Raw genomic sequence first — 24,315 nt, 5'->3', positions numbered from 1 at the left:
TGAACACTGAACTAGAAATCTTAGCCATATTCCAGATGGATGAGAAACAGAAATAAAAGCCATATGGATTGAAAAGGAAGAATTAAAATTGTGTGTCTGTTTGCAGATAATGTGATTTTTATATGGAGAAAATCACAAGGAAACTAAACAAACAACTCCTAGAACCAATAAGTGAATTTAACAAGATCACAGGATACGAGGTCAACCCACACAAATAAGTTTATATTTCTATTTGCTGATAGTGAATAATTGAAAACTAAAATATCGAAAGAATATAATTTACATTAGCTCCCCCCAAAAGATACGTAGCTATAAATTTAACGAAACATACACAGAATCTGTATGCTGAAAACTACAAAATACTGATGAAATGAATCAAAGATGACCTAAATAAATGGAGAAACATACTGTGTTCATGGATTGGAAGACTCAACATAGTAAAAATGTCAGTTCTGCCCAAGGCGATCCGTAGATTTAATGAAATATCAATAACAATTCAAGCAGGATATTTTTGCTGATCTAGACAAGCTGACTCTAAAATTAGTATGGAAATGCAAAGATCATTGAAATAGCAAATCAGTTTTTAAAAAGGAGAATCAAGTGGGAAGGGACCACACTACCCAATATTAAGACTTATCATAATGTTACAGTGATCTGGACACTGTGGTATTGGCAGAGAGACTGGCACATAGATAAACGGAACAGAAAAGAGAGCCTAGAAACAGACCCATGCAAATAGGGCCATTTGGTTTTTTGACAAAGGTGCAAAACAGCTCAATGTCTTTTCAATAACTAGTTTTGGAGTGGTTGGTCATCCATGTGCAATAATTGAACTCTGACTTATGTCTGACATCTTATACAAAAATTAATTCAAAATGCATCATATATCCAAATGTAAAATGTAACGTTGGAGAAAAATCTTTGTTTCCTGTGCCAAGGAGTTCTTAGACCTGACACCAAGAGCATGATCCATAAAAGAAGAAAGTGGATAAATCAGACATCGTCAAAATAAAAGTATTTTGCTCTGCGAAAACCATTGTCAAGAGACTGAAAAGGCATGGTACTAGGAGAAAATAATTGCAAATCACATATTCAACATAGTATTTGTTCCCAAAATATATAAAGAATTCTCAAAACTCAATGGTAAGAAAACAACTCAATTAAAAAAGGGACAATGGACTTAACAGACACTTCACCAAAGAGAATATAAGGGTGGCAGCACGTGAAACAGCATTCAACATTACTGACTACCAGAGATGTGCAAATTAAAGCCACAGTGAAGGGTCACCACACACTGATAGGGTGGCTAAACTGACAGTGTCAAGTCTTGGTATGGTGGGGAACAACTCCGTCTGTCATAAATTGCTAGTGGGGATGCAAAATGGTATGGCTATTCTGAAAACCTGTTGGCATTTTTAAAATAAAAGATACACTTACTATATGACACAACAATTTCTCTCCTCAACATTTACCCTAGAGAAATGACAGCCGTGTTCACTCAAACACCTATTTATGAATGCTCCTGGCAGCTCTACTCATAATTGCCTAATTGCCCAAGTTGGAAACAACCCAAATATCCTGCAGCAGGTGAATGGACAAACAAACTGTGGTACCTTGAAAAAGAAACAAACTGTTGATGCATGCAACAACGCGAGTGTACCTCAAAGGAAGACTGAGTGAAAGAAGCCAGTCTCAACAGGCTACGTACTGTATAATCCTATTTGTAATGACATTCTTAAAAAAGTGACAGTGATAGAGGACAGGAGCAGTGTCTGACAGGGGTTAGGGGTGGGGGCAGACTGTGACCATAAAGGGATACACACGGGAGTCTTTTTTTTGGGTGATGGAGTTCTGTATCTTGATTGTGATAGTAATTATATGGATATATGTGTGTTAAAATTCTTTGAACTCTACACCTGAAGAAAATGTCCATCTTATAGTATGATAATTTAGAAAGTAAAAAAAGAAAAAGTTTACATATATTGAAAAAATATATAACCAGGGAGATAATGAGGCAAGATAGCATGAAAGAAAAGCAGCAGCGACAGCAGACAATCAAAGGGACCTTCAGACTTTTGCTTTAGGCCAAGATGGGTGATAGGCAATGGATTTCTCCTCCCTCAGAAGACAACCAAAAAATGCAAAATATATGAAACAATGTTTATCAGACTTTGAACATAAGGCAATGAAGGACATTGATCCCTGCAAGACTGAAAAGACTCTGATCCTCTCAGCTGACTGCCCTGAGGAAGTTTCCACACCACAGAGCAGGGAGGAGGGACCCAGGTGGAGCTCAGCTGACTCCCTGTGGAGAGGAGGCCGGCCTGAGAGTTGGGAGACCTGGGGGCAGGAGTTTGCTGGGTGGAGTTCTGGAGAGGAGACGGCAGCACAAAGAGAAAAGTCTGGAGAGGGGCAGAGGATTCCCCTTGATTATTTTGCGGAACACTGTGTGTGAGGAAACCAGGCAATGCCAGGAAATGAACCATTCCCAGGAATTAGAGGGAACAGTACTAGGACTCCTACGGGCCTGGAAATGTCTCTTCCCACGAGTTAGCTAGAAAGCCTTACAATTCAAGGGACATTGGGAGAGTCCAGAGAAGGGCCTTGCCTCCATCAGGACAATAGTTAGCCCTAGACTGAATGTTCTCGTCCCGCCTAACGAATCTTAAGAGAAAGAACCGAAAAGAGAAGGCCAGAGTAGCTTAACTGCATCCCACAGCAGAGAGTGTTTATAAGAATACAAATTCATCCAGCACCCAGGAAGGTTAATTTTACATCGTCTGAAATCCAGGCAGAATTACCAGTCAGGAAAATATGAGAAAAATTCCGCATTCTAACCAACCCCTAGCAGACATGTTGTTAGAAATAACAGACAAGCACATTAAGACAGTTGCTGCAACTATATTCCATGTGCTCAAAAAGCTATAGGAAAGGGATATATTTCACCATATTGATAAACTAGAAAACAATCTATATGATCATCACAGTAAATGTGGAAAAGGCGTTTGACAAAATTCAACAAGTATAAACATCCTCAGCAAACTTGGAAGAGAAGGGAGCTTCCTCAACTTGACCAAGAGAATGTACAAGTCCTACAGCTGACATCATACTCACTGGTGAAAGACTGGCAGCTTCCCCCAAATCGGGAGGAAGACAAGGATGTTGCCATCACGGCCTCCAATCTTCATTATACTGGAGGTTGTAGGCAGTGCAAGAAGTCAAGAAAGGGGAATAAAAGACATCTAGGTTGGAAACAAAGAACTAAAATTGTCTTTATTCATAGACAATATGATAGTGAAGAAGGACCACTGAAATCTCCACAAAAGATCCTGGAACCAGTAAGTGAGCTGGATTGTAGGATACAAAATCAATATACAAACTCTATGGTCTTTCAATATACTAGCAACAATCAAAAATTGAGATTTTAAAACAGCTATTCTTTACAATATATGAACAATTTAGAGCTAAACCTGATATCCGTAAGACCCGTCCAGTGAAAACTAAAAGACAGTGCAGACAGAAACTGAAGAGGACCTAAACCAGCACCTCTTCATCAGTGAGAAGACACCATGTTCTTCCAGTGTTAACTCTGCCTCACCGGATCGAGAAAGTCTGTGCAGCTGCCATCAGAATCCCAGAACTCTTTTTGTAGCAATTGAGAAGCTGACTGAATTTCATTGAAAATGCAAAGGACATTGGAATTTGGGAATAGGAGAACTAAATTGGAATGCTAACACTAGCTAACTTCAAGAATTATTGTAAAACGATAAGAATCAAGGCAGTGTGGTATTGGTGTGAATATGGGCAAATAGATCAGTGAAAGAGAGTGAGGAAATAGACCCATACACAGAGAGACACTTAGTTTTTTTTATAAACACACAAAGGACATTCAGTGAAGAAAGGACAATTTTTTCAGTCTTGGAATAGTTGGTCATATGTATGTCAATCCATACTTAACACTGTGTGCTGAAATCAACTCAAAATGGGATGTGGATCTGAACGTAAAACTGAAAACTGTGAAACTTACAGTAGAAAACATAGAAGAAAGTTTGTGTGGTCTTGGGTTAGACAGAGGTTTCTTAGAGCACCAGTACATGATCTGCAAAAGAAAAAAGTTGGTGAATTGAATTTCATCAAATTTAAAATGTCTACTCTTTGAGAAACTAAAGGAATGGAAAGAGAAGCTGGAGACTAGGAGAAAATATTTGCAAACCATATATGTAATAATAATAAACTTCATATTATCCAGATAACATGAGAAACTCTCAAAATGCAATGATAAGAAAATAAGCAAGCTAACAAAAATATTTATACAGACACTTCACCTAAGATATGTGGGTGCCAAATGAGTATGTGGAGAGAGAGTTATTCAGTAGAGAAATGCAAATTAAAACCACAGTGAGATATCACTATTGCACACCAATTAAAATAGCTAAAACTTAAAACACCAAGTGTTGGTGAGGATTTGAAACTCTTATATGCTGGTTCAACCACTTTGGAAAACGGTTTGGTAATTTCTTTTAAAAATAAATGTACAACTAGCGTAGGATCCAGTCATTCCACTCCTAGGTACGTATCCAAGAGAAATGACAGCAGATGTCCATACAAAGGCACATACAGGACGTTCGTAGCAGCTTTATTTATAATAGCCCGAACCTGGCACCAGCCCAGGTGTCCATCAGCAGGTGAGCAGATGAACACGTTGTGGTTTATCCGTACAATGTAACCCTGCTCTGCAATAACAGGAATAAACTGTTGCTGTTCAGTACAGCATGGAGGATTCTCAAAATAATTACGCTGGATGGAAGAAGCCAGACAAAAAAGAACGCATGCTATATGATCACGTTTACATAAAAGACTAGAAAATGCAGATTAATCTGTGAGGCCAGAACACAGATCAGTAGTTGTGTGAGAATGAGGTGTGGCAGGAGAGAAGGAGGGAGGGATGGATTATACAGTTCATGAAAAAATATCTGGGAGAATGGTGGATATATTCATTGTTGATTTTGGTGAAAGTTTTGCTTATATACCTGTGTCAAAACTTAGAAAACTGTACACTTTAAATATGTACAATTTAGTGCATATCAATTATACCTCAACAAACTGATTAAAAACCAAACACTAGTATTAAGGAAAGCAGATTCTCAGGGGTCCAGATAGTGGAGTTACGAGACAGATGTTACTGTGTCTGCTTACCCTGTTAAAAGAGAAAAATGGTTAGATGATTTTTTTTCTTCTTTTTGGTGAGGAAGATTGGCCCTGAGCTAACGTGTTGCCAATCTTCCTCTTTCTGCTTGAGGAAAGCTAACATCTGTGCCAGTTCTTCCTCTATTTTGTATGTGGGACACCACCACAGCATGGCTTGATGAGCAGTGTGTAGGGCTGTACCTGGGATCCAATCCTGCGAACCCTAGGCTGCCAAAGTGGAGCATGCAAACTTAATCACTATGCCACCAGACCAGCCCTAGAGTGATTTTCTGCCAAAGAATTGGAAACTATATGAAAAGAAATTAAGTGGAAATTCTAGAACTGAGAAATTCAATAGTTACAATTAAGATTGTGCTGGATGGTTTGTACATGGCTAAAGAGAGAATTAGCAAACTGAAAGGTAACTCAAAAGAAAATATTTATGGTAAAATAAGGATATTGAAAATGATGGAAAATACAAAAGAGGAGCTAGGAAATACAGGAGTTGCCATGAGGTGGTCAAACATATGATATCCAAACAGATGGAGTCCCAGAAAGCAGAAGGATGAGACAAAATCAAGTTTGAGGAGAGTTGAAAGGCATTAAGGCAAAATTCGAGAAGCCCTCCAAACTCTGAGAGAGAGAAGGACTACATGTAAATGTGTCGTGGTGAAAGTACTGAAAACCAGTGGCACACAGAAGAATGTGAAGCATGCTGGGGAAAAAGCAGGTGCCTTTAAAGGAGCAGCTCCCGTCTCAGGAGGTGCCGTGTTTACTGCTGAGAGCTAAAGGAAATGAGTGCCAGCTCGAGTCTCCACCCAGTGATGGGATCCTACACAAGTGAAGAAGACGTAAAGACCAACGGGACTCGTCACCTGCACATCTTGACTGAAGAGACACTAGAGGGGATATTTTTAGGCAAAAGAACAGTGACCCCAGATGGAAGAAGGTCAGAAATGCGAGAGGGTATAAAAGTAAGAGGAATTATAAATACATGGGTAGGTCTAAAAGAATGTTGACTGATAAAAACATAATGTTTTCTGAGATTTGAAATATATTTGTTCTGTTAAAATACATGAAAGGAAGGGCATATTCATCAAGGGGAGGAAATTATACTCATAGGGCCCACAGGTTCTTGCGTTGTTGGGGAAGAGAGCCAAAATCAAGAAAGCGTGTTGTCTCTGGAATCCCCTGTGAGGACTGAATTAGCACGTAACTCCCCACTCGCAGTGGAGGGGTGAAGTGGGGAAGAAGTCTTTAAAAACAAAAGGCAAGGGAACGAGATGAACACTTAGAAAGTCATTAGCAAGATGGTAGTTTTAGCCCAAATAGATCAGTAATTAAATTAAATGTAAATGAACCAAATATCAAAGGTCAAATGTGAAAAAAAAGAGAACAAACCAATAACAAACTAAGATATAAGACTATGAAAGATTAAAAGTAAAGAAAGGGAAAAAGATAGAGCATGCTAACTAACCTACGTAACTAACCTAATACTAACTAGCCTAATGCTAACTAACCTAATGCTAACCTAAAGAAAGCAAGTGGAGATCTTTTTATATCAGACAAAGTAGACTGTAAGGCACAAACATAATGGTGAAAAGTTCAGCTCTCCGGGAAGACAGAATAATTCTGTGTTTGCGTGTCTTTAATAAAAGCGTCAAAATATATAAAGCATGAATTAACAGAACTAAATGAAGAAATAGAGAAATCCACAATCATCATGGGAGTTTTAACCTTTAGACCAGAAAGACAAAAATCAATAAAGATATAAAGGATTTCAGTAATAAAATTAGCAGTCTTGTTCTGTGTGTAGAACACCCAGCAGTTGAAGAATACACATTCTTTTCAAGTCCACATGGAAAATTTTTAAATTAGCCATATGCAGGACATAAAGCAAATTTCAGTGAATTTCAAAGGATCAAAATCATTCAATGCATGTTCTCTAACATGCATCTCCTAGTTGGAAGTAAGCTAGAATTTAAAAACAAGAAGCTACCTAAAAAGTCTTCACACATTTGACAGTTAAGAAATGCATTTATAATATCCCATGAAGCAAAGAAATTATAATGGAAATTAAGAAAACATTCTGAATGATAATACGACAATCATGCAAATAACAATATTACTTATCAAAACTTGTGGGATGCAGCTACCGCTATGTTTTGCAGAAACTTTTCAGCCTTAAATGCATATGTTAGAAAGGCTAAAAATCAATAATCAAAGTATATCCACTGAAAAAGTTAGAAAGAGAAGAGAAAATTGAACGCAAGTAAAGAGAAGGGAGGAAATAAGACAGCTAAGAGCATGAATTAATGAAGTATAAGAAAAACATAGAATAGAGTATCAACAGAGCTTCAGGCTGGTTCTTTGAAACGGCTAATAGAATTGGTAAGCCCCTGGGGAGACTGATTACAGAAGAGAGAAGGCACGATCAATATCAGGATGAAAAAGAGGGACATCATGACAATCTAACATTGAGGGAAAGATGAGTATATTATGTGTAACTCCATGCAGATAAGTTTGAAAACTTAACATGGATGATGTCCTAGAGAGACAGACTTAGCAAACTTATGTAAGAAGAAACAGAAAACCTGCACAGTGCTGTAAACACTTAAAAAATTGAATCAGTAATTAAAACCATTTTCACACTTAATAACCCTTTGTGGTGTGAGATTACTGGAACAGCTCAGCGTCCAGCCTTCCAGGTTCAAGTGCAGGCAGAAAAGAGAATTCTCTCTTTTCAGAAGGATTCAGCAGCTCTGGGCCTGAGTCCGCCACCCAGGAGTCATAGCCATCTCTAAAGCAATCACGCAGCCAGGTGACGGCAGTGCGCAGACCCACTCGCGCCCCGGTTACGTGCACATAACTGGAGTGGAAAGTAGGGGCAGCTGTTCCATGGGGGAAGTTCAGGCTGCCGTCACACAATGAGGGGGGATGGATGCTGCAGAGTCATTACTGACAAATGTTCGTGATAGTGAGAAAGGTGGACTGACCCAAATGTTGGAAAAGAGGTGAAGCTTGTCAAGAGCAAGGGAAAGGACAAAAGGAGTTCATGTGGGGACTGGAGAACTCTGCCGAGGTTAAAAGACAGAGGGAAAGAGACCCCTCAGAAGACAAGAGGAGGACTGACTTCACCAAGATGACAGAGTAGGAGATACCAGCCTTCGTCCCCCCACAAAAACCACAACTAGACATCTATCCATAAATGGAAACAGCCCTGGCAGGGCAAAGAGTCCAATTAAGAAGATGTGACAGCATGGAGCAAAAACAGAATAACTGCACGAAAAGGACTGCTGGGGAGGTTGGCTTAGCTGAGATGTCAGGAGATGACCGGTCATAGAAACAAAGAGGAGTCGGGATCTGTGTCTGCCACGTGGCAGGTGCCATCAAGGTCCCGAATGGCCTGCCCTACAGGGGACCCCATCAACCTTTTCTGCTGAGGACTTCCACAGCCCCACAGCAGCCGTGGGCTCCCCACAGCTTTCACTGCAGAGAACCCCAGTGTGCTATTTGGCATAGACCCCAGTGGCCTTCTCCTCAGAAGGCATTGGCGGCTTTGCCATCAAGGTAGCCAACAGCCATTGCTGACACAGAGCCCCCCCATGGAGGGAGATGCTGCTGTGGTGCTGCCCTGGGCCCAGGATTGCCAGCTTCCCTGCCCCCTGCTGTGTGTACCCCAGACCCCAGGGCCCTGGCTGCTCCAGGTGCACCCATGCTCCAGACCCTGGCTCCAGGGAAGCTCTGCACTCACACCCGAGACATTGGAGCTCCCACCGCTGTGGGCTAGCCAGCGCCTTAGGACCTGGAGCCATCATGCCTCTGTGAGCACCTGCACTCCAGACCTCTGCTCTGTCTCTGCATCATGGGCACCTTCACATCAGATGCCAGTGCTACCACCATCACAAGGGTGCCCACAAGCTGGACCTGGAGACAAGAAGGATCCCCTCAGCCACGACATCCCCCATGGCAGAGAAGGAGATCTGGAGGTGCCCAGCAGCCTTTGCCCCTGAAGACCCTAACAGTCCTCACAGCTGCTGCAGACACCTGCACTTGAGGACCCCGCCATCTTTGCCAGTGCTGACCTCAGCTGCGGGAACTGCACAGACACCTCCCTGCTGGGCCTGCCCTGCAGCTGGAACTACCACATCCCGCCCAGGTGAAATCACGGCACCACATGCAGGCAGAGGTCTTTCTCCACCAAACCAGTCTGTAAAGTCAGGAAGAGATGACTGCTCCATCAAATGCACACCCGTGAACACAAGGCTACCTAAAGCACCAAAAAAGCAGGGAAACGTGACACCACCAAAGGAACACAGTGATTTTCCAGTAACTGACCCCAAAGAATTGAAGGTCTACAGATTGTGAAAGAATTCAAAATAATTGTTTTAAGGAAGCTTGGTGAACTACAAGAAAACACAGGTAGACAACTCGATAAAATTAGGAAAACAATATATGAAAAAAACAAGAAGTTCGACAGAGAAATGGAAATCATAAGAAGAACCAAACAAATTCTGAAGGTGGAGAATTCAATAAATGAAATGAAAAATGCAGTAGAGAGTTTCAACAGCAGACGTGATCAAGCAGAAGAAAGAACCTGTGAGCTTGAAGACAGGTCATTTGAAATTATCCAGTAATAGGAGAAAAAAGAATGAAAGTGTGGAGGAAGTCTATGTGAATTATGAGTCACCATCAAGCAAGTAATATTTGCACTGTAGGAGTCCCAGAAGGAGAAGAGAGAGAGAAAGGGCAGAAAGCTTATTTAAGAAAACCCCAAATCTAAGAAGAGATATGCACATCCAGGGATATGAATCTCATGGGTCTCCATACAGATTCAAGCCAAACAAGACTTCACTGAGACACGTTATAATAAAACTATCAAAAATCAAAGAAAGAGTATTTTGAACAGCAGGAGGAAAAAAGCCCTCATTTTATACAAGGGAACACTCAAAAGGCTTTCATCAGATTTCTCAGCGTAAACCTTGGAGGCCAGAAGAGAGTGAGATGATGATATTTCAAAATGCTGAAAAAAAACAGCCAACTAAGAATGCTTTAACTAGCAAACTTGTCTTTCAGAAATGCAGGAGAAATAAAGACTTTCCCAGACAAACAAAAGCTGAGGGTTTCATGACCACTAGACCCACCTTACAAGAAATGCTAATAGGAGTTCTTCAAGCTGAAATGAAAGGATGCTAATTAGTAACATGAAAACGCTTGGAAGTGTAAAACTCATTGGTAAAGATGAGTAGATAGTCATTCAGAATATTATGATGGTTGGTGCGTAATCACTTGACTCTAGTATAAAAGTTAAAAGACAAAAGTATTAAAAATAACTATAGTTACAATAACTTTTTAGTGGATACACAATATAAAAAGATGTAAATTGACATCAAAACATGTGTGGGGGAAGTAAAAGTGTAGTTTTTGTATGTGATTGATGTTGTTGGCTTAAAATAGACTTTGATAACTCTTTCAATGTAAGCCTCATGGTAATCACAAAGCAATTACCTATAGTAGATACACAAAAGATAAAGTGAAAGGAAACAAAGTGTAACACTACAGAAAGTCATCAAATTACAGAGGAAGACAGCGAGAGAGGAAGAAAGAAACAGGAACTGCAAAACAGCCAGAAAACAAGGAGCAAGATGGCATTAGTACTTCCTTACCTGTCAATAATTACTTTAAATGTAAATGGGTTAAGTTCTTCAGTCAAAAGATTTAATGTGGCTAAATGGATTTAAAAAAAAAAGACAAAACTATATGCTGCTAACAAGATACTCACTTCAACTTTAATGACACGCATATGCTGAAAGTGAAGGGTGGAAAAAGATACTCCGTGAAACTGGAAACCAAAAGAGAGCAAAGGGTAGCTATATTAATATAAGACAAAATAGACAGTAAGTCAAAATATGTAACAAGACAAAGCAGGTCATTACATAATGATAAAGGGGATAATTCATCAAGAGGATATAACAATTGTAAATATATATGCATCCAATATTGGAGCAACAAAATATGAAGCAAACATTAACAGATTTGCAGGCAGAAATAGACAGCAGTGCACTAATGGTAGGGGACTCCACTACTTCACTCTCAGCAATGGATGGATCATCCAGCCAGAGAATCAATGAGGAAATATTGGACTTGAATGACACTTTAGAATAAATGGACCTAACAGACATATAAAGAACGTTCCACTCAAAAGCTGCAGAATACACATTCTCCCCAAGTGCACACGGAACATTCCCCAGGATAGATCATGTGTTAGATTGGAAAACAAGTCAACAAATTTAAGAAGATTGAAATCACATCAAATTATCTTTTCTGACCACATGGTAAGAAACTAGAAATTAATAATGGACGGAAAGCTGGAAAATGTACAAATACTTGAAAATTAAACAACACACTTCTGAATAACCAGTGGGTCAAAGAAGAAATCAAATGGGAAATTAAAAAATATTTTGAAACAGGAAAATGGAAACACAACATATCAAAATTTATGAGATGCAGCAAAAGCAGTTTTAAGAGGAAAGTTTCTAGCAATAAAAGCCTACACTAAGAAACGAGAAAACTCTTAAATAAAAACAACCTAATTCACACCTTGATGAACTGGAAAAAGAACAAACTAAGCCCAAAGTTAGCAGGAGGAAGGAAACAAAAAGATCAGACTGGAAATAAATTAAATACAGACTAGAAAAACAATAGAAAAGATCAACAAAACTAAGAGCTAGTTTTTTGAAAAGGTAAACAAAATTGACAAAGACTAAGAAAAGAAGAGAGGACTCAAATAAGTAAAATCATAATTGAAAGATGAGACATTACAACTGCTACATAGTAATGCAAAGAATCATGAGAGACTACCATGGATAACTATGTACCAACATATTAGATAACTTAGGAGAAATGGATAAATTCCTAGAAACATATAACCTACCAAGTCTGAATTGTGAAGAAATAGCAAATCAGAATGGACCCATAACTAGTAAGGAGATTAAAATGGTAATCAAAAATCTTCCGACAAATAAAAGTCCAGGACCAGATAGCTTCACTGGTGAATTCTACCCAACATTTAAAGAAGCATTACCACCAGTCTTTCTCAAACTCTCCCCAAAAAACTGAAGAAGAGGGAATGCTTCCAAGCTCGTTTTACCAGGCCAGCATTATCCCGACAACAAAGCCAGATACAGACGTCACAAGAAAAGAAAACTAAAGGCTGATATCCCTGATGAATATACACGCAAAAATTCTCAACAAAATATAGCAAACTGAGTTCAATAGCACATTAAAAGAATCATACTCCAGGATCATGTGAGGTTTATTCCTGAGGTGCAAGGATGGTTCAGCATCTCCAAATCAATCAGTGTGATACACCACATTAACGAAATGAAGGATAAAATCATATGATCATCTCAATAGATGCAGAAAAGCATTTGACAATTCAACATTTTTTCATGGTAAAAAATCTCAACAAATAAGGTGTAAAAGGAAGGTACCTTAATGTATTAAAGGCCATATATGACAAGCCCACAGCTAACATTGTGCTCAATGGTGAGAAGCTAAAAGTTTTTCCTCTTAGATGAGGAACAAGACAAGGATGCCCAGTCTTACCACTTTTATTCAACATCATCCTGGAAGTCCTAGCCAGAGCAACTAGGTAGGAAAAAGAAATAAAAGTCATCCAAATCAGAAAGGAAGAATAACATTGTTGCAGATGACAGGATCATATATATATAGAAAACCCTAGAAGATTCCACCAAAGAACTCTTAGAACTAATAAACAAACTCAGTGAAGTTGCAGGATACAAAATCAACGTGCAAAAATCAGTTGCTTTCCTATACGCTAACAGAAGACTATCTGAAACATAAATTAAGAAAACAGTCTCATTTACAATAGCATCAAAACAATAACATACTTAGAAATAAATTTCACCAGGGAGATGAAAGACCTGTACACTGAAAACTGTGAGATATTGATGAAAGAGAATGAAATAAATGGAAAGATATCCCATGTTCTTGGATCAGAAGAATTAATATTGTTAAAATGTCCATACTATCCAAAGCCATCTACAGATTCAATGCCATCTCTATCAAAATTCCAATGGCATCTTTCACAGAAATAGACAAAACAATTCTAAAGTTTATATGGAATCAGAAAAGACCCCAAATAGCAAAGCAATCTTGAGAAGGAACAAAGCTAGAGGCATCTCATTTCCTGATTTCAAAGTATATTACAAAGGTATAGTAAAAAAGTATGGTACTAGTGTAAAAATGAAGCATAGATCAGTGGAACAGAATTGAGAGCCACTAAGTAAACTCATGCATATAGAGTCAGCTAATCTATGACGGGGAGCCAAGGACAGTCAGTAGGTAAAGGACAGTCTCTTCAATAAATGGTTCTGGAAAAACTGGATATTCACAAGCAGAAAAATGAAACTGGACCCTATCTCACACCACTCACAAAAATCAACTCAAAATGGATCAAAGACTTAACCCTAAGACCTGAAACTATAAAACTCCCAGAAGGAAACAGAGAAGAGCTCCTTGAGATCAGTCTTGGCAATGGTTTCTTGGATATGGCACCAAAAGCACAGGAAATAAAAGAAAAAAACAAGTGGGACTACAAACTAAAAAGCTTCTGCATGGCAAAGGAAACAGTCAAAAAAACGAAAAGGCAACCTACTGAATGGGAGAAAGTATTTGCAAACTATATATCTGATAAGGGGTTAATATCCAAAATATATAAGGAACTCACACAACAGCAAAAAACCCCAAATATTCCAATCAAAAAGTGAGCAGAGGAACTGAATAGACGTTTTTCCAAAGAAGACATATAAATGACCAACAGGTATGTGAAAAGGTGCTCAGCATCACTAACATCAGGGAAATGCAAATCCCAGCCGCAATGAGATGAGACCTCACACCTGTGAGGATGGCTATAAAAAAATGTGGTATATACACAATGGAATATTATTCAGCCGTAAAAAGAAGGAAATCCTGCCATTTGTGACAACATGGATGAATGTGTAGCTCATTATGCTCAGTGAAATAAGCCAGTCAGAGAAAGGCAAATACTGTATGATCTCACTTTGGGTGGAATTTGGGGAAAAAAAACCTGGTCTCATAGAACCACAGAGTGAAATGGTGGTTTCCAGAAGTACCAATTAAAGGAGAAGCTTATGATTGTTTCAATAGATTGAGAAAAGCATTTGATAAAGTTCGACATCCACTAATGACTTTAAATAATAGAAACATAGATATAGAAGTCAAAGTGTTTATTCTTTCAAAGGATATCTGTTTAAGAAATAACAGCAACTATCTTCAATGGTGGTTTGTTGAATGCTTTCTCTAAGGACACCCATTATCCCCACTTGTTTTCCATGTCCTGCTGGGGGTCCTGGAGAGTGGATGCGGATGGTGCATCTTAGTACATAAGATGTAAGGAAGGATGGGAGGGAGAGAGGCAGCGAGGGAGGGGGAAGAGGACGAGAAGGGAGAAAGGAATAGTGAAAAGAGAAAGAACGTGGTAGGACTGAGAGCCGCCGCTCAGACAGTGAGGTTGGGGCTTCTGGGATGGCACCAGCAGCATTCTCGTTTGCGCCATCCAGGTGAACCCAGTCTCTAGCTGAGCTTAGGAGCCGGTGCGCTGGGCATTGTCTGTAAGTGTTTCAGGAGGTGTCATGGCGGCACAGTAGCTTTAGTTTTCTTTTGAAGAAAACGCCATTCATCTCAAAATGAGGTTTTCCAAAGCAAATTTCTGCCTGTTTGAGTTGGTGCCAACTTGAGAGGCGGCCTTCTGTTATCTGTCCCAGTATCCACCACTGTATCTGTGGAGGTAAGTACGCAGTGCACGCCATGTGGGAGACGCTCAGAGCCGGTGATGATTCTGACTTTCAGTGTGACCCCATATTGAGGCTGCAGGAGAGGTGGTGTTCCTTGTAACATTACTACTCCTTATTGAAAACTTGGACGCAACAAGGTAAGTATGTTTTACTAAGTAGCCCTTGCTCTAAAATTATTGTTTTGGGACAAATTATGATTCTTTCCAAGAAATATGTTAAGACTTTTCCCATCTTGTGGTAGAAATTATTGTGGGTTTTTGGGTAATAATATAATTTTGTTTTTATCTGTTTTTAATGGCATTTAAATAATTATTGTTTTTAAAAGCTGTAAGGATTCGAAAGGAGGAAATATACTATCACTGTTTGTTAAGTGACTATATGCATAGAAATTTCAGTTTACAGATAAATTATTAGAATTAATTGAGTTTAGTGAGGTAGGTAGATACAAAATTCAATTAGCTCTTTGCCAGCAATAGTTGGAAAATTAGAAATTTTGAAAATTTCCATTTATATTAACATAGTAATACCAAATAATCAAATAGGGATGAATCTAACAAAAAATATGGAAGTCCTCTCTACCCAGAACCATACAACTCTGAGAGAAATTTAAAAGGAAATGAGTGGGAAGGTAGATACCCTGTTCATGGATCAGAAGATTCGGTGTTGCAAACGTTACTTCTCCCCGGATGGATCCCAGTTAAAATTCTGACAATATTTTAATGGGCATTGACAAGCTGAAATACAATATTTGTGGAAATGCAAAGGCCAGGAAAAACGAAGACCCTCTGGGGGCTGGCTGTGGTCCTGCTGAGTGTCGTGACTGATGGTGGCAACATGACCCTGGAACAAGTGTCCATCGAACAGGGCAGTGAAGGAACCAGAGCAGGCCTGAGTCTCGATTGACAAGAAAGCTCTGACCGCGGAATGGTGGGGACAGGAGAGTCTTTTAAAGAAAGAGTTGGGATGACAGGCTGTCCACTGGGGGAAAAGTGACCTTGCTTCTACCCTCATACTGTAAACAGAGCTCCTTACAAGTGGATTGTACATCTCGATGTCAAAGTGATGAAGGAAGACATCCTTATGACCCTGGTGCAGAGCAGACACAATGAAGTTCACAAAGGACACGGAAGGAAAGCCTAGCTAAGATTCGGTTAAATTTGATAGCATTAAAGCTGAGAACTGTTGTTCATCAAAAGACCCCACTGAGCAAACAGGCAGATCACAGAGTGAGAGAAGATGCTCACAGTGCAGGTGGTTCTCATCCGGCACGCCTGCAGAACAGCCACAGATCAGAGGAAAAGGACGCAGCTCCCCAGGAAAGCAGGGGTGTCTGCCAGACCACCATAAGAAAAGGCACCAGGGAAATGCAGATGAAAACACCTCACACCTGTCAGGATGGCTGTTATCAAAAAAGAGGTAAGTGCTGGCGAGGATGTGGAGAAAAGGAAACCATTGTGCACTGTTGGTGGAAATGCAAAGTGGTGCAGCCACTATGAAAAACAGTATGGAGCTTCCTCAAAAAATTAAAAGTAGAAAAACCATACAACCCAGCTATCCCACTCTGGGTATTTATTTGAAGGAAACAAAATCACTATCTTTTTTTTTTTTTTCACTGAGGAAGATTTTCTCTGGGCTAACATCTGTGCCAATCTTCCAATGTTTTTTAGTATGTGGGCCACCAGCACAGTATGGCCGCCAACAGCAGTGTAGGTCTGTGCCCGGGAACCATACCTGGGCCGCCAAAGCAGAGCATGCTAAACTTAACCACTAGGCCACCAGGGCTGGCCCCAAAATCACTGTCTTGAAGAGCTGTCTGCACCCCCATGTTGACTGCAGCATTATTGACAGTAGCCAAGATATGGAAACAACTTGTGTCCATTGATGGATGAATGGATAAAGAAGATGTGTATATACATACAGTGGAACATTATTTATAAAGGAAGGAAATTCTAACACCTGCTACAACATGGATGAACCTTGAGGACAGTGCTCAGTGAGATAAGCCAGTTATAAAAGGACAGATAGTGTGTGATTCCACTTCTGTGAGGGACCTACAGGAGTCAGACTCAGAGATGCAGAGAGTGGAGGGTGGTTGCCAGGGTGCGGGGTGGGGGGGGGGGGTTTGCTGATCAATGGTATTGAGTTTCAGTTGTGTGGGATGAAAGGGTTCTAGAAGCCTGCTGTGCAACAGCGTGCCTGCGGTTGACTGTACTGTATTGTGCACTTAACATTTTGTTGAGAGGGTAGATCTCGTGTTGAGTCTTCTTACCACAATAAAACAAATAACAAAGTCACATGAAGATCACATTACACCCCAGGATGACTCAGGGAAGGTAAGAACCCCCAGGGGTGCTCAGAGGCTGCTCTGGGAGGGGAGCCCGTCAGCACCCTCTCCTGAAGGCTGGAACTCCTGGGTGCAGACCCAGCTGATCGCACGGGCACACCCTCGCCTGTGTGTTTGTGTTAGTGATGTTCTGAAGTGGCAGCAAGCCACTGCACACCAGCTGCACGATGGCTCCTGAGTCGTGGGAGAGTGGTGGGGCGAACCAGTCTACAGACACGCAACGTGGATGCCTCTCCCGGGTGCAATGGTGAGAGAAGCCAGACGGGAAAGGATGGACGTGGTATGAGTCCACCGATGCAGAATTCAAAATCAGGCACAACTGGACTCAGTGTGCAGAGCACGTGCTCGCAGGGCAGCCACGTGAGAACAAGCGTGGTGAGAGTCAGGGTCCCTTTGCCGGGGGAGGGATAGCACGAGGTAGTCTGGGGTCCTGGCACTCTCTCCCCTACCTTTTTTTTGGTAAGCTTTTCATTTTTGTTTTATGCATTTTGTTTGTAGTTTTAAAAAGACAAAGCTGTCTCTTTTTTTTTAAAGTGGGCTCAAAGGCCAAGTAAGTCTGGGAACCCCAGCCCCCTGCCTCCTCCACTTGCCGTGCCCGGTCCGAGTGCATGGAGGCTCTGACGGGCCTGGGGGTCATGTGTGGAGCTGTGTCCCATTGCTGGGTTCCCAGGTTTCTTCTCTGAGGGCCCTTTTCTAGGCCTGCAGGACGCGGGTGCTCTGAGCGGCTGACCTCACCAAGCGTGGCATCTGGCTCAGGGGGTTCCTGCTCACTCTGGGCAGGGAGTATGTATGCTTGCTCATTAGACCCCCGAGTTGTAAAAGCTCATTTTACAATGTTGTGGAACGGCTGGTGCAATGGACACCAGGGCCAGGAGCTCACCTGGCGGGTGGGGGCCTGGACGGACAGGCAGACAGGTGGCAGGTTACAGCTGATGGTTATGCTGCAGAACAGTCAGAATGGTGGGGGTTGGGGGGAGTGGGTGCTAGCTCATATGAAGGGGCCGCTGCCGGCTCAGAGGCCTGAGGTGGGAATCAGGGGCTCGGCAGACCCGTGGAGGCATCCCAGATAGGCCAGCGCACGCGTGCAGCCTGCGTCAGAGAAGAGGAGAGAAGACCAGCGTGCGGGCTGCCGCTGGCTCACAGAAGACCTCTTTTTGGCCAGCAAAGTGCCAGGTTATCAGGACCAGAGTAGACCGGTACAGAGGCTTCTTCCCGTTTCTTCTAGATTCAGCACCCTGTAAAGACCAGCTGTCCTTGAAGGACACACCGGGCTTCCCCGCCGGTCCACAGCTTCTGAGCCAAGCAGGCCCGAGGGACACCCCTGGTGGCGCACCAGCCCCTTTGGTGCCATCTTCCCCTCCCGTGACTACTGTGCCCCAGGACGCGGCCACACCAACAGCCAGCCCCAAGCCAGTACCAGCAACGGGGTCTGCTGTGCAGGCAGGGGGTCCAGGGACCCTTCAGGGGCTGGCCAGTGAGCGTGAGACCCTTCAGCCTCTGGCAGAGACTCATGACGCCCAGCCTGCTGCACAGCCCCTTGGCGTGGGCCGAGGGCCTTGCGCCCCACCTCCAGAGGCTCCCCGCCTCCCCACAGGTCTGGGGGAGCCCGCCTCAGCCAGGGAGGCCAGCACCCAGGGGGAGCCCTTGCTGGCTCTGGCCCCTGTGCCCAGCGTGCCCAGTGGAGGCCCTCAGCCCGGCCTGGGCCAGCCCCTACCCCTGCTCCCTGCTGCGGTGGGGGCCGTCAGCCTGGCCCCCACCCAGCTCCCCAGCCCCCCGCTGGGGCCCACCGCTCCGCCACCGCCACCCTCGGCCTTGGAGTCAGACGGGGAGGGCCCGCCCCCCAGGGTAGGCTTTGTGGACAGCACCATCAAGAGCCTGGACGAGAAGCTGCGGACTCTGCTCTACCAGGAGCACGTGCCCACCTCCTCGGCCTCAGCTGGGACCCCCATGGAAGCAGGGGACCGAGACTTTGCTCTGGAGCCCCCGAGAGGGGACCGGCCCCAAGTAGAGGCCTCCGGGGGGGACGCAGCTGTTCCGTCCCAGTCTGTGGTGAGTACTGGCTTTGCCCGGGGGCAGGGCCTGGACAGGCATCCAGGCTGTGCAGAGCCACCCCCCAGTATGGGCCGGCCTGCTCTCAGACCCCCACTCAACTCCCTGCACGTGGGGACTTGGGCATGCGTGTACAGGGTCGGGACCCGGCCAGGAGTGGCCGCATGCGTGGGGCGCCCAGGATGGGCCTGTGTCGAGTGGGCAGCGGGGGAGGATTCGCTCGTCAGCTGCACACGTGTCAGCGAGGGAGGCTCATGGCTCTTCCTCTCTGTTTCGTCCTCAGTTGGAAAAGTCAGAAACGGCCCCTGCACGAGGGGCCACGTGGGAGCAGGTGGCGTCTTCACCAATGACAGGTAATGAGCCCTGGGTCACCAGCCCAACCTCCCATGCAGGAGGTGCCACCAGCTTTCCCTGCTCTGGAACGTTCTGCATCTCCACCCTGCATCCCCCAGCATCTTGGGTGGGACCAGACGTGCAGGAGCTCGTCACGACACCTGAGTTAAAACCCACTGAGTTTTAGCACAAACCGTGTGTTGACTCCCCAAGGAGAGAAAGTCCTCTGTGGAAGCAGGTGGAAGCCCTGTTGACTGGGTGACCGGGCGTGATCAGGGACTCTCCCGCCCCCCGTTTCTTTGGAAGATTATAAGATGCTCGTGGTGACTTTGCGCAGGGCCGTCCTGCAGGTCCTGAAGCAGATTTCCTCCTGGCTCCTGGGCGTTGTGCGTCTGTGGGAACTTGCGCTGTGACTCTCGTTTCTTTACCTGACTGAACACCTGTGTCTTCCGCCCAAGGGAAGGGGTCTGACCTTCTAAGGTGTGGGTTCCTTCTCAGCTGGAGTTTCTTGGGAGATTAGCAAGATAAGAATCCAGGTGAGCGTTGTCACAGGACCCGGGGTGTGCGTCAGCGGCAGGCACAGCCCCCCAGGTTGCTGAATGAGGGAGTGAGACGCTGGACTCTGGCTGGACCCCTGAATGCTGCATTCGCTTGTAGATGCGGCACTTCAGAGGGCCGGGGGCAGCTGGCTCTGGGGTTAGACGCTGTAGCACCTGATATTAACCTGGGGAAGCTGCGGGTTGTGGGGTGAAGCAGGAGCGTGCCGTGGAAGGGAGAAAGCAAGAGGTTGCACCTGACTGCTCACTCCGTCTCCTGGCTTCTATGTGTGAGAGGTGCACCGTGGGCCCCTTGTGCTGCGACAGTAACTTCAAGTGTGGGAACCACTCCAGAATCCCCTCCTTCTAGGGTGCAGAGCTCGTGGGGGAACTCTAAGGAGACAGGCTCTGGTTTGGAGAAGACAGACTTTTCTGGCTGTCAGCTGTCCAGAAATAGGAGTGTGATTGGTAGTGAGCCCCCTGTCCCTGGAGGCATTCGAAGAGAGGTCAGATGATCCTCACCCCAGGCATGTGAGGAGGGGTGTCAGGCACGGCCTGTGGGTGGGGATGCATGACAGGCAGGTCTGGGTCACCCCAGGAATCGGGGGGGCAGCTCCTGCCAGCCTGGCTAGAGGCTCTGTGGGCCCATCATCGGCCACTGCAGCCTGTTGGTCCAGCTTGGGGCTGCCATGCAGCCCCGCCTGCCCACAGCTTTCTTTTGCCGTGTGCGGGTCTCACTCAGGCCAGGGCTCCCACATATCAGCTCCTTCTGCTCTGTCATTTGCTCTTCAGAGCAGCCTGGGAAAGCCGGTCAGAAATAGCACGTGTGTCCCCCCTCTGTAGCAGGGGAAACTGAGGCAGCCTCAGATGACATAGACCTTCCCTGGACACTAGAACAGCAGGGTTAGGAATCCCACACCCGGTTGCCCAGTCAACGGCGCTTTCACCCGTTTCCACAGAGGACTTTCTTTCCTTGGGGTGTGAAGACACGGTTTGTGGTAAAACTCAGTGGGTTTTAACTCAGGCGACATGATGAGCTCCTGCATGTCTGGTCCCACCCAAGATGCTGGGGGATGAGTGGTGGAGATGCAGAACGTTCCATGCACGTTGGGGGTGGCCCTGTTGTTCTGATCCTTCCAGGACCTACAAGACCTTTTTAACATAGTATGTCAGGGAGAGACAGGTGATAGAGATGGCAGGTGTGACAGGTGACACCATCAGGTGATAGGGATGGCCGGTGAGACAGGTGACACCATCAGGTGACAGGGATGGCCGGTGAGACAGGTGACGCCATCAGGTGATAGGGATGGCTGGTGTGACAGGTGACACCATCAGGTGATAGGGATGGCCGGTGTGACAGGTGACACCATCAGGTGATAGGGATGGCAGGTGCAAGAGGTGACACCATCAGGTGATAGAGATGGCCGGTGTGACAGGTGACATCTTCAGGTGATAGAGATGGCCGGTGTGACAGGTGACACCATCAGGTGATAGAGATGGCCGGTGTGACAGGTGACGCCATCAGGTGATAGAGATGGCCGGTGAGACAGGTGATGCCATCAGGTGATAGGGATGGCCGGTGAGACAGGTGACACCATCAGGTGACAGGGATGGCCGGTGTGACAGGTGACACCATCAGGTGATAGGGATGGCAGGTGCAAGAGGTGACACCATCAGGTGTGTAGAGGGCCTGGCTGTGCCTGAGGGACCTGAGTGGTGTGGGGTTAACACCTCCGTTCCCGGGGTTCTAGGACGTCTCCTGTGAAGTGACTGGGCTAGGGTATTTTTAGTTTTCCTGGCTCCTGTGTGGGCATATGCAGCTCCTCCCTGCCCGCTGCCCTGCAGCTGCAGTTCAGCTCAGCCCTGGGCCATTCCTGCCTTTATCCTCCACACCAGCCTGAGTAACAATTTTGACATTCCTGCAGCAGAGTCGTCTTTGAGCAGCACGCCGGCTCCGCTGGGCCCTGACAGACGGCTGGTCTCAGATTTGCCTACCGGGCCCAGTGCCCCCCAGGTAGGAAGTTTTCTCAGATGTGATGCTTGGCCAGTTGGTGGGGTTTGCTCTCTCTGGTCTTCACGTGGAACCTCTTCCTTTTCCTGTTTCTCGAGGATGCCCCTGCTTCTGCCATCCCTGCACGTCTGCGGCCCACAGACCGGAGCGGCAGAGTCCTCGGGGAAACCTCAGCTGAGCCCATGCAGAGCTGCTTGGGCACGATGGCAGAGGGCGGCCAGGCCAGCCACCCCCAGACGCATGGTGCCCTGGCCTCGGGGTCCCCTCAAAAGTGGCCAGTGCAGCAGGATGGCAGCTCGCCAGCCAAAACCGTGGGCCGGTTCTCAGTGGTCAGCACCCAGGACGAGTGGACCCTGGCCTCCCCGCACAGCCTGCGGTACTCAGCCCCGCCCGATGTGTACCTGGACGAGGCCCCCCACAGCCCCGATGTGAAGCTGGCCGTGCGGCGGGCGCAGACGGCCTCCTCCATTGAGGTCGGCGCGGGTGAGCCTGTGTCCAGTGACTCCGGGGATGAATGCCCACGCAGGAGGCCCCCTGTGCAGGAGCACGCCTCCCTTCCTGGCAGCACGGGTGGCATGGCCAGTGACTTCATGAAGAAGGCCACCGCCTTCCTGCATAGGTCCTCACGGGCTGACTCCCCAGGCCCCGAGACACCCAGCAGGACGGGTGTGAAGGTCCCCACCATCAGCGTGACCTCCTTCCACTCCCAGTCGTCCTACATCAGCAGTGACAACGACTCAGAGATCGAGGATGCTGACATCAGGAAGGAGCTGCAGAGTCTGCGAGAGAAGTAGGTCCTCTGGGTCGGAGTGGCAGGTCTGCACGGGGCCTGGGCCGTGGTGTCAGGGTGGCGCCGGGCAGCTGAAGTCCAGGTGCTGCTTAGTCTCGGTGACGGGACTGAGGTTATGTCCCTGCTGTCAGTCAGCCTGGTCCTTGATCTCCAAGGGCTCAACTCCCTCCTCCTGTGGCCGTCCCATTCCCCTGTGGCCATACCCTCCCCCTCTGGCCGTGCCCCCCTCCTGTGGCCATCCCCCCCTCCTCTGGCCGTCCCCTCCCCATCTGGCCCTCCCCTCCCCCTGTGGCCGTCCCCTCCTCCTGTGGCCGTCCCCTCCCCCTGTGGCCATCCCCCCCTCCTCTGGCCATCCCCTCCCCTCCCCTCTGGCCCTCAGCAGGACGGCCCTGGGGTGGCTCACTCTTCCCCAGCAATTATCACCTGCCTGCACTGTGGCTGGGGATGCTGAGATGCAGCTGCACCCTGAAGTCCCCCTCGAGGCAGCAGACGCGGTGTAGTTACTGAGGTTGCACAGGCCGGTGTCCTTGGGGAGGAGTGGCTGTGGGCTGAGAGCTCTTGTAATGGGCCCGAAAATGGAGAGGCGCACGCCTCTGCTCCCCATGGTTTGCTCAGGGGCTGTTCATGTGTGGGGGAAGAGTGCCTCGTAGCCCTCATCCTGCCCCTGGCCCCTGCCCCTGCCCCTGGCCCAGCGGCACCCCTGTCTTGCCCCCAGCCACACTCACCCCTGGCCCCTGCCCTGCCCCTCAAGTCCCCCTCCACTCTCCTTCCGCAGGTGGTCAGGAGCCTCAGGAGACTTGCCGATGCTTATAGTCTCCTCCTCCTGGTGTTCTGCGACACCTGAGGGCTGGGCCAGGGTGGCCATTGAGACGCTCGGGTTCAGGGAAGGGGGGCATGAGGGGGACCCTTCCAGGGCAGAGGCGGGGCTCGCTGTGCACTCTCAAGGGGGTCATTCTAGGGGCCCACGGTCAGCAGGAGCAAAGGGGAATTGGGGGAGCAGGGACAGATGTGGCCACCCGCCACTGTGAGGGTTGCTATGGGGGCAGGAGGATGTGAGGGCAAGAAAATCAGGGGGGAACTGCTCTGAGCTCTGAGGAGGGTGTGGCCTGAGATGGGGGTGTGGCCTGGAGGTGAAGGGGCAGGGCCTGAGATGGGGCGGGGCCAGGAGGTGAAGGGGCAGGGCCTGAGATGGGGCGGGGCCTGGAGGTGAAGGGGTGGGGCCTGAG

General features: G+C 46.1%; 1 protein-coding gene across 3 annotated transcripts in view; it reads left to right on the top strand.

Annotated features, from left to right (window-relative positions):
- LOC124233904 (serine/threonine-protein kinase WNK2-like) overlaps positions 1–24,315 on the top strand; it is a 115,575-nt gene that overhangs the window by 65,909 nt on the left and 25,351 nt on the right. For 2 of the 3 annotated variants that reach the window (XM_046651192.1, XM_046651190.1), the window contains exons 20-23: positions 18,596–19,419; positions 19,703–19,772; positions 22,214–22,302; positions 22,398–23,089. In XM_046651192.1, the coding sequence (XP_046507148.1) occupies positions 18,596–19,419; positions 19,703–19,772; positions 22,214–22,302; positions 22,398–23,089 (1,675 nt within the window). The remainder of the gene's footprint in view (positions 1–18,595; positions 19,420–19,702; positions 19,773–22,213; positions 22,303–22,397; positions 23,090–24,315) is intronic. The other variant, XM_046651191.1, reaches the window with a different exon arrangement.

This window comes from Equus quagga, unplaced genomic scaffold (genome assembly GCF_021613505.1).
Source record: "Equus quagga isolate Etosha38 unplaced genomic scaffold, UCLA_HA_Equagga_1.0 270_RagTag, whole genome shotgun sequence".
Taxonomy (NCBI): Eukaryota; Metazoa; Chordata; class Mammalia; order Perissodactyla; family Equidae; genus Equus; species Equus quagga.
Note: the sequence above shows the minus strand (reverse complement) of the source record. Positions and strands in the feature narration are given on the sequence as shown.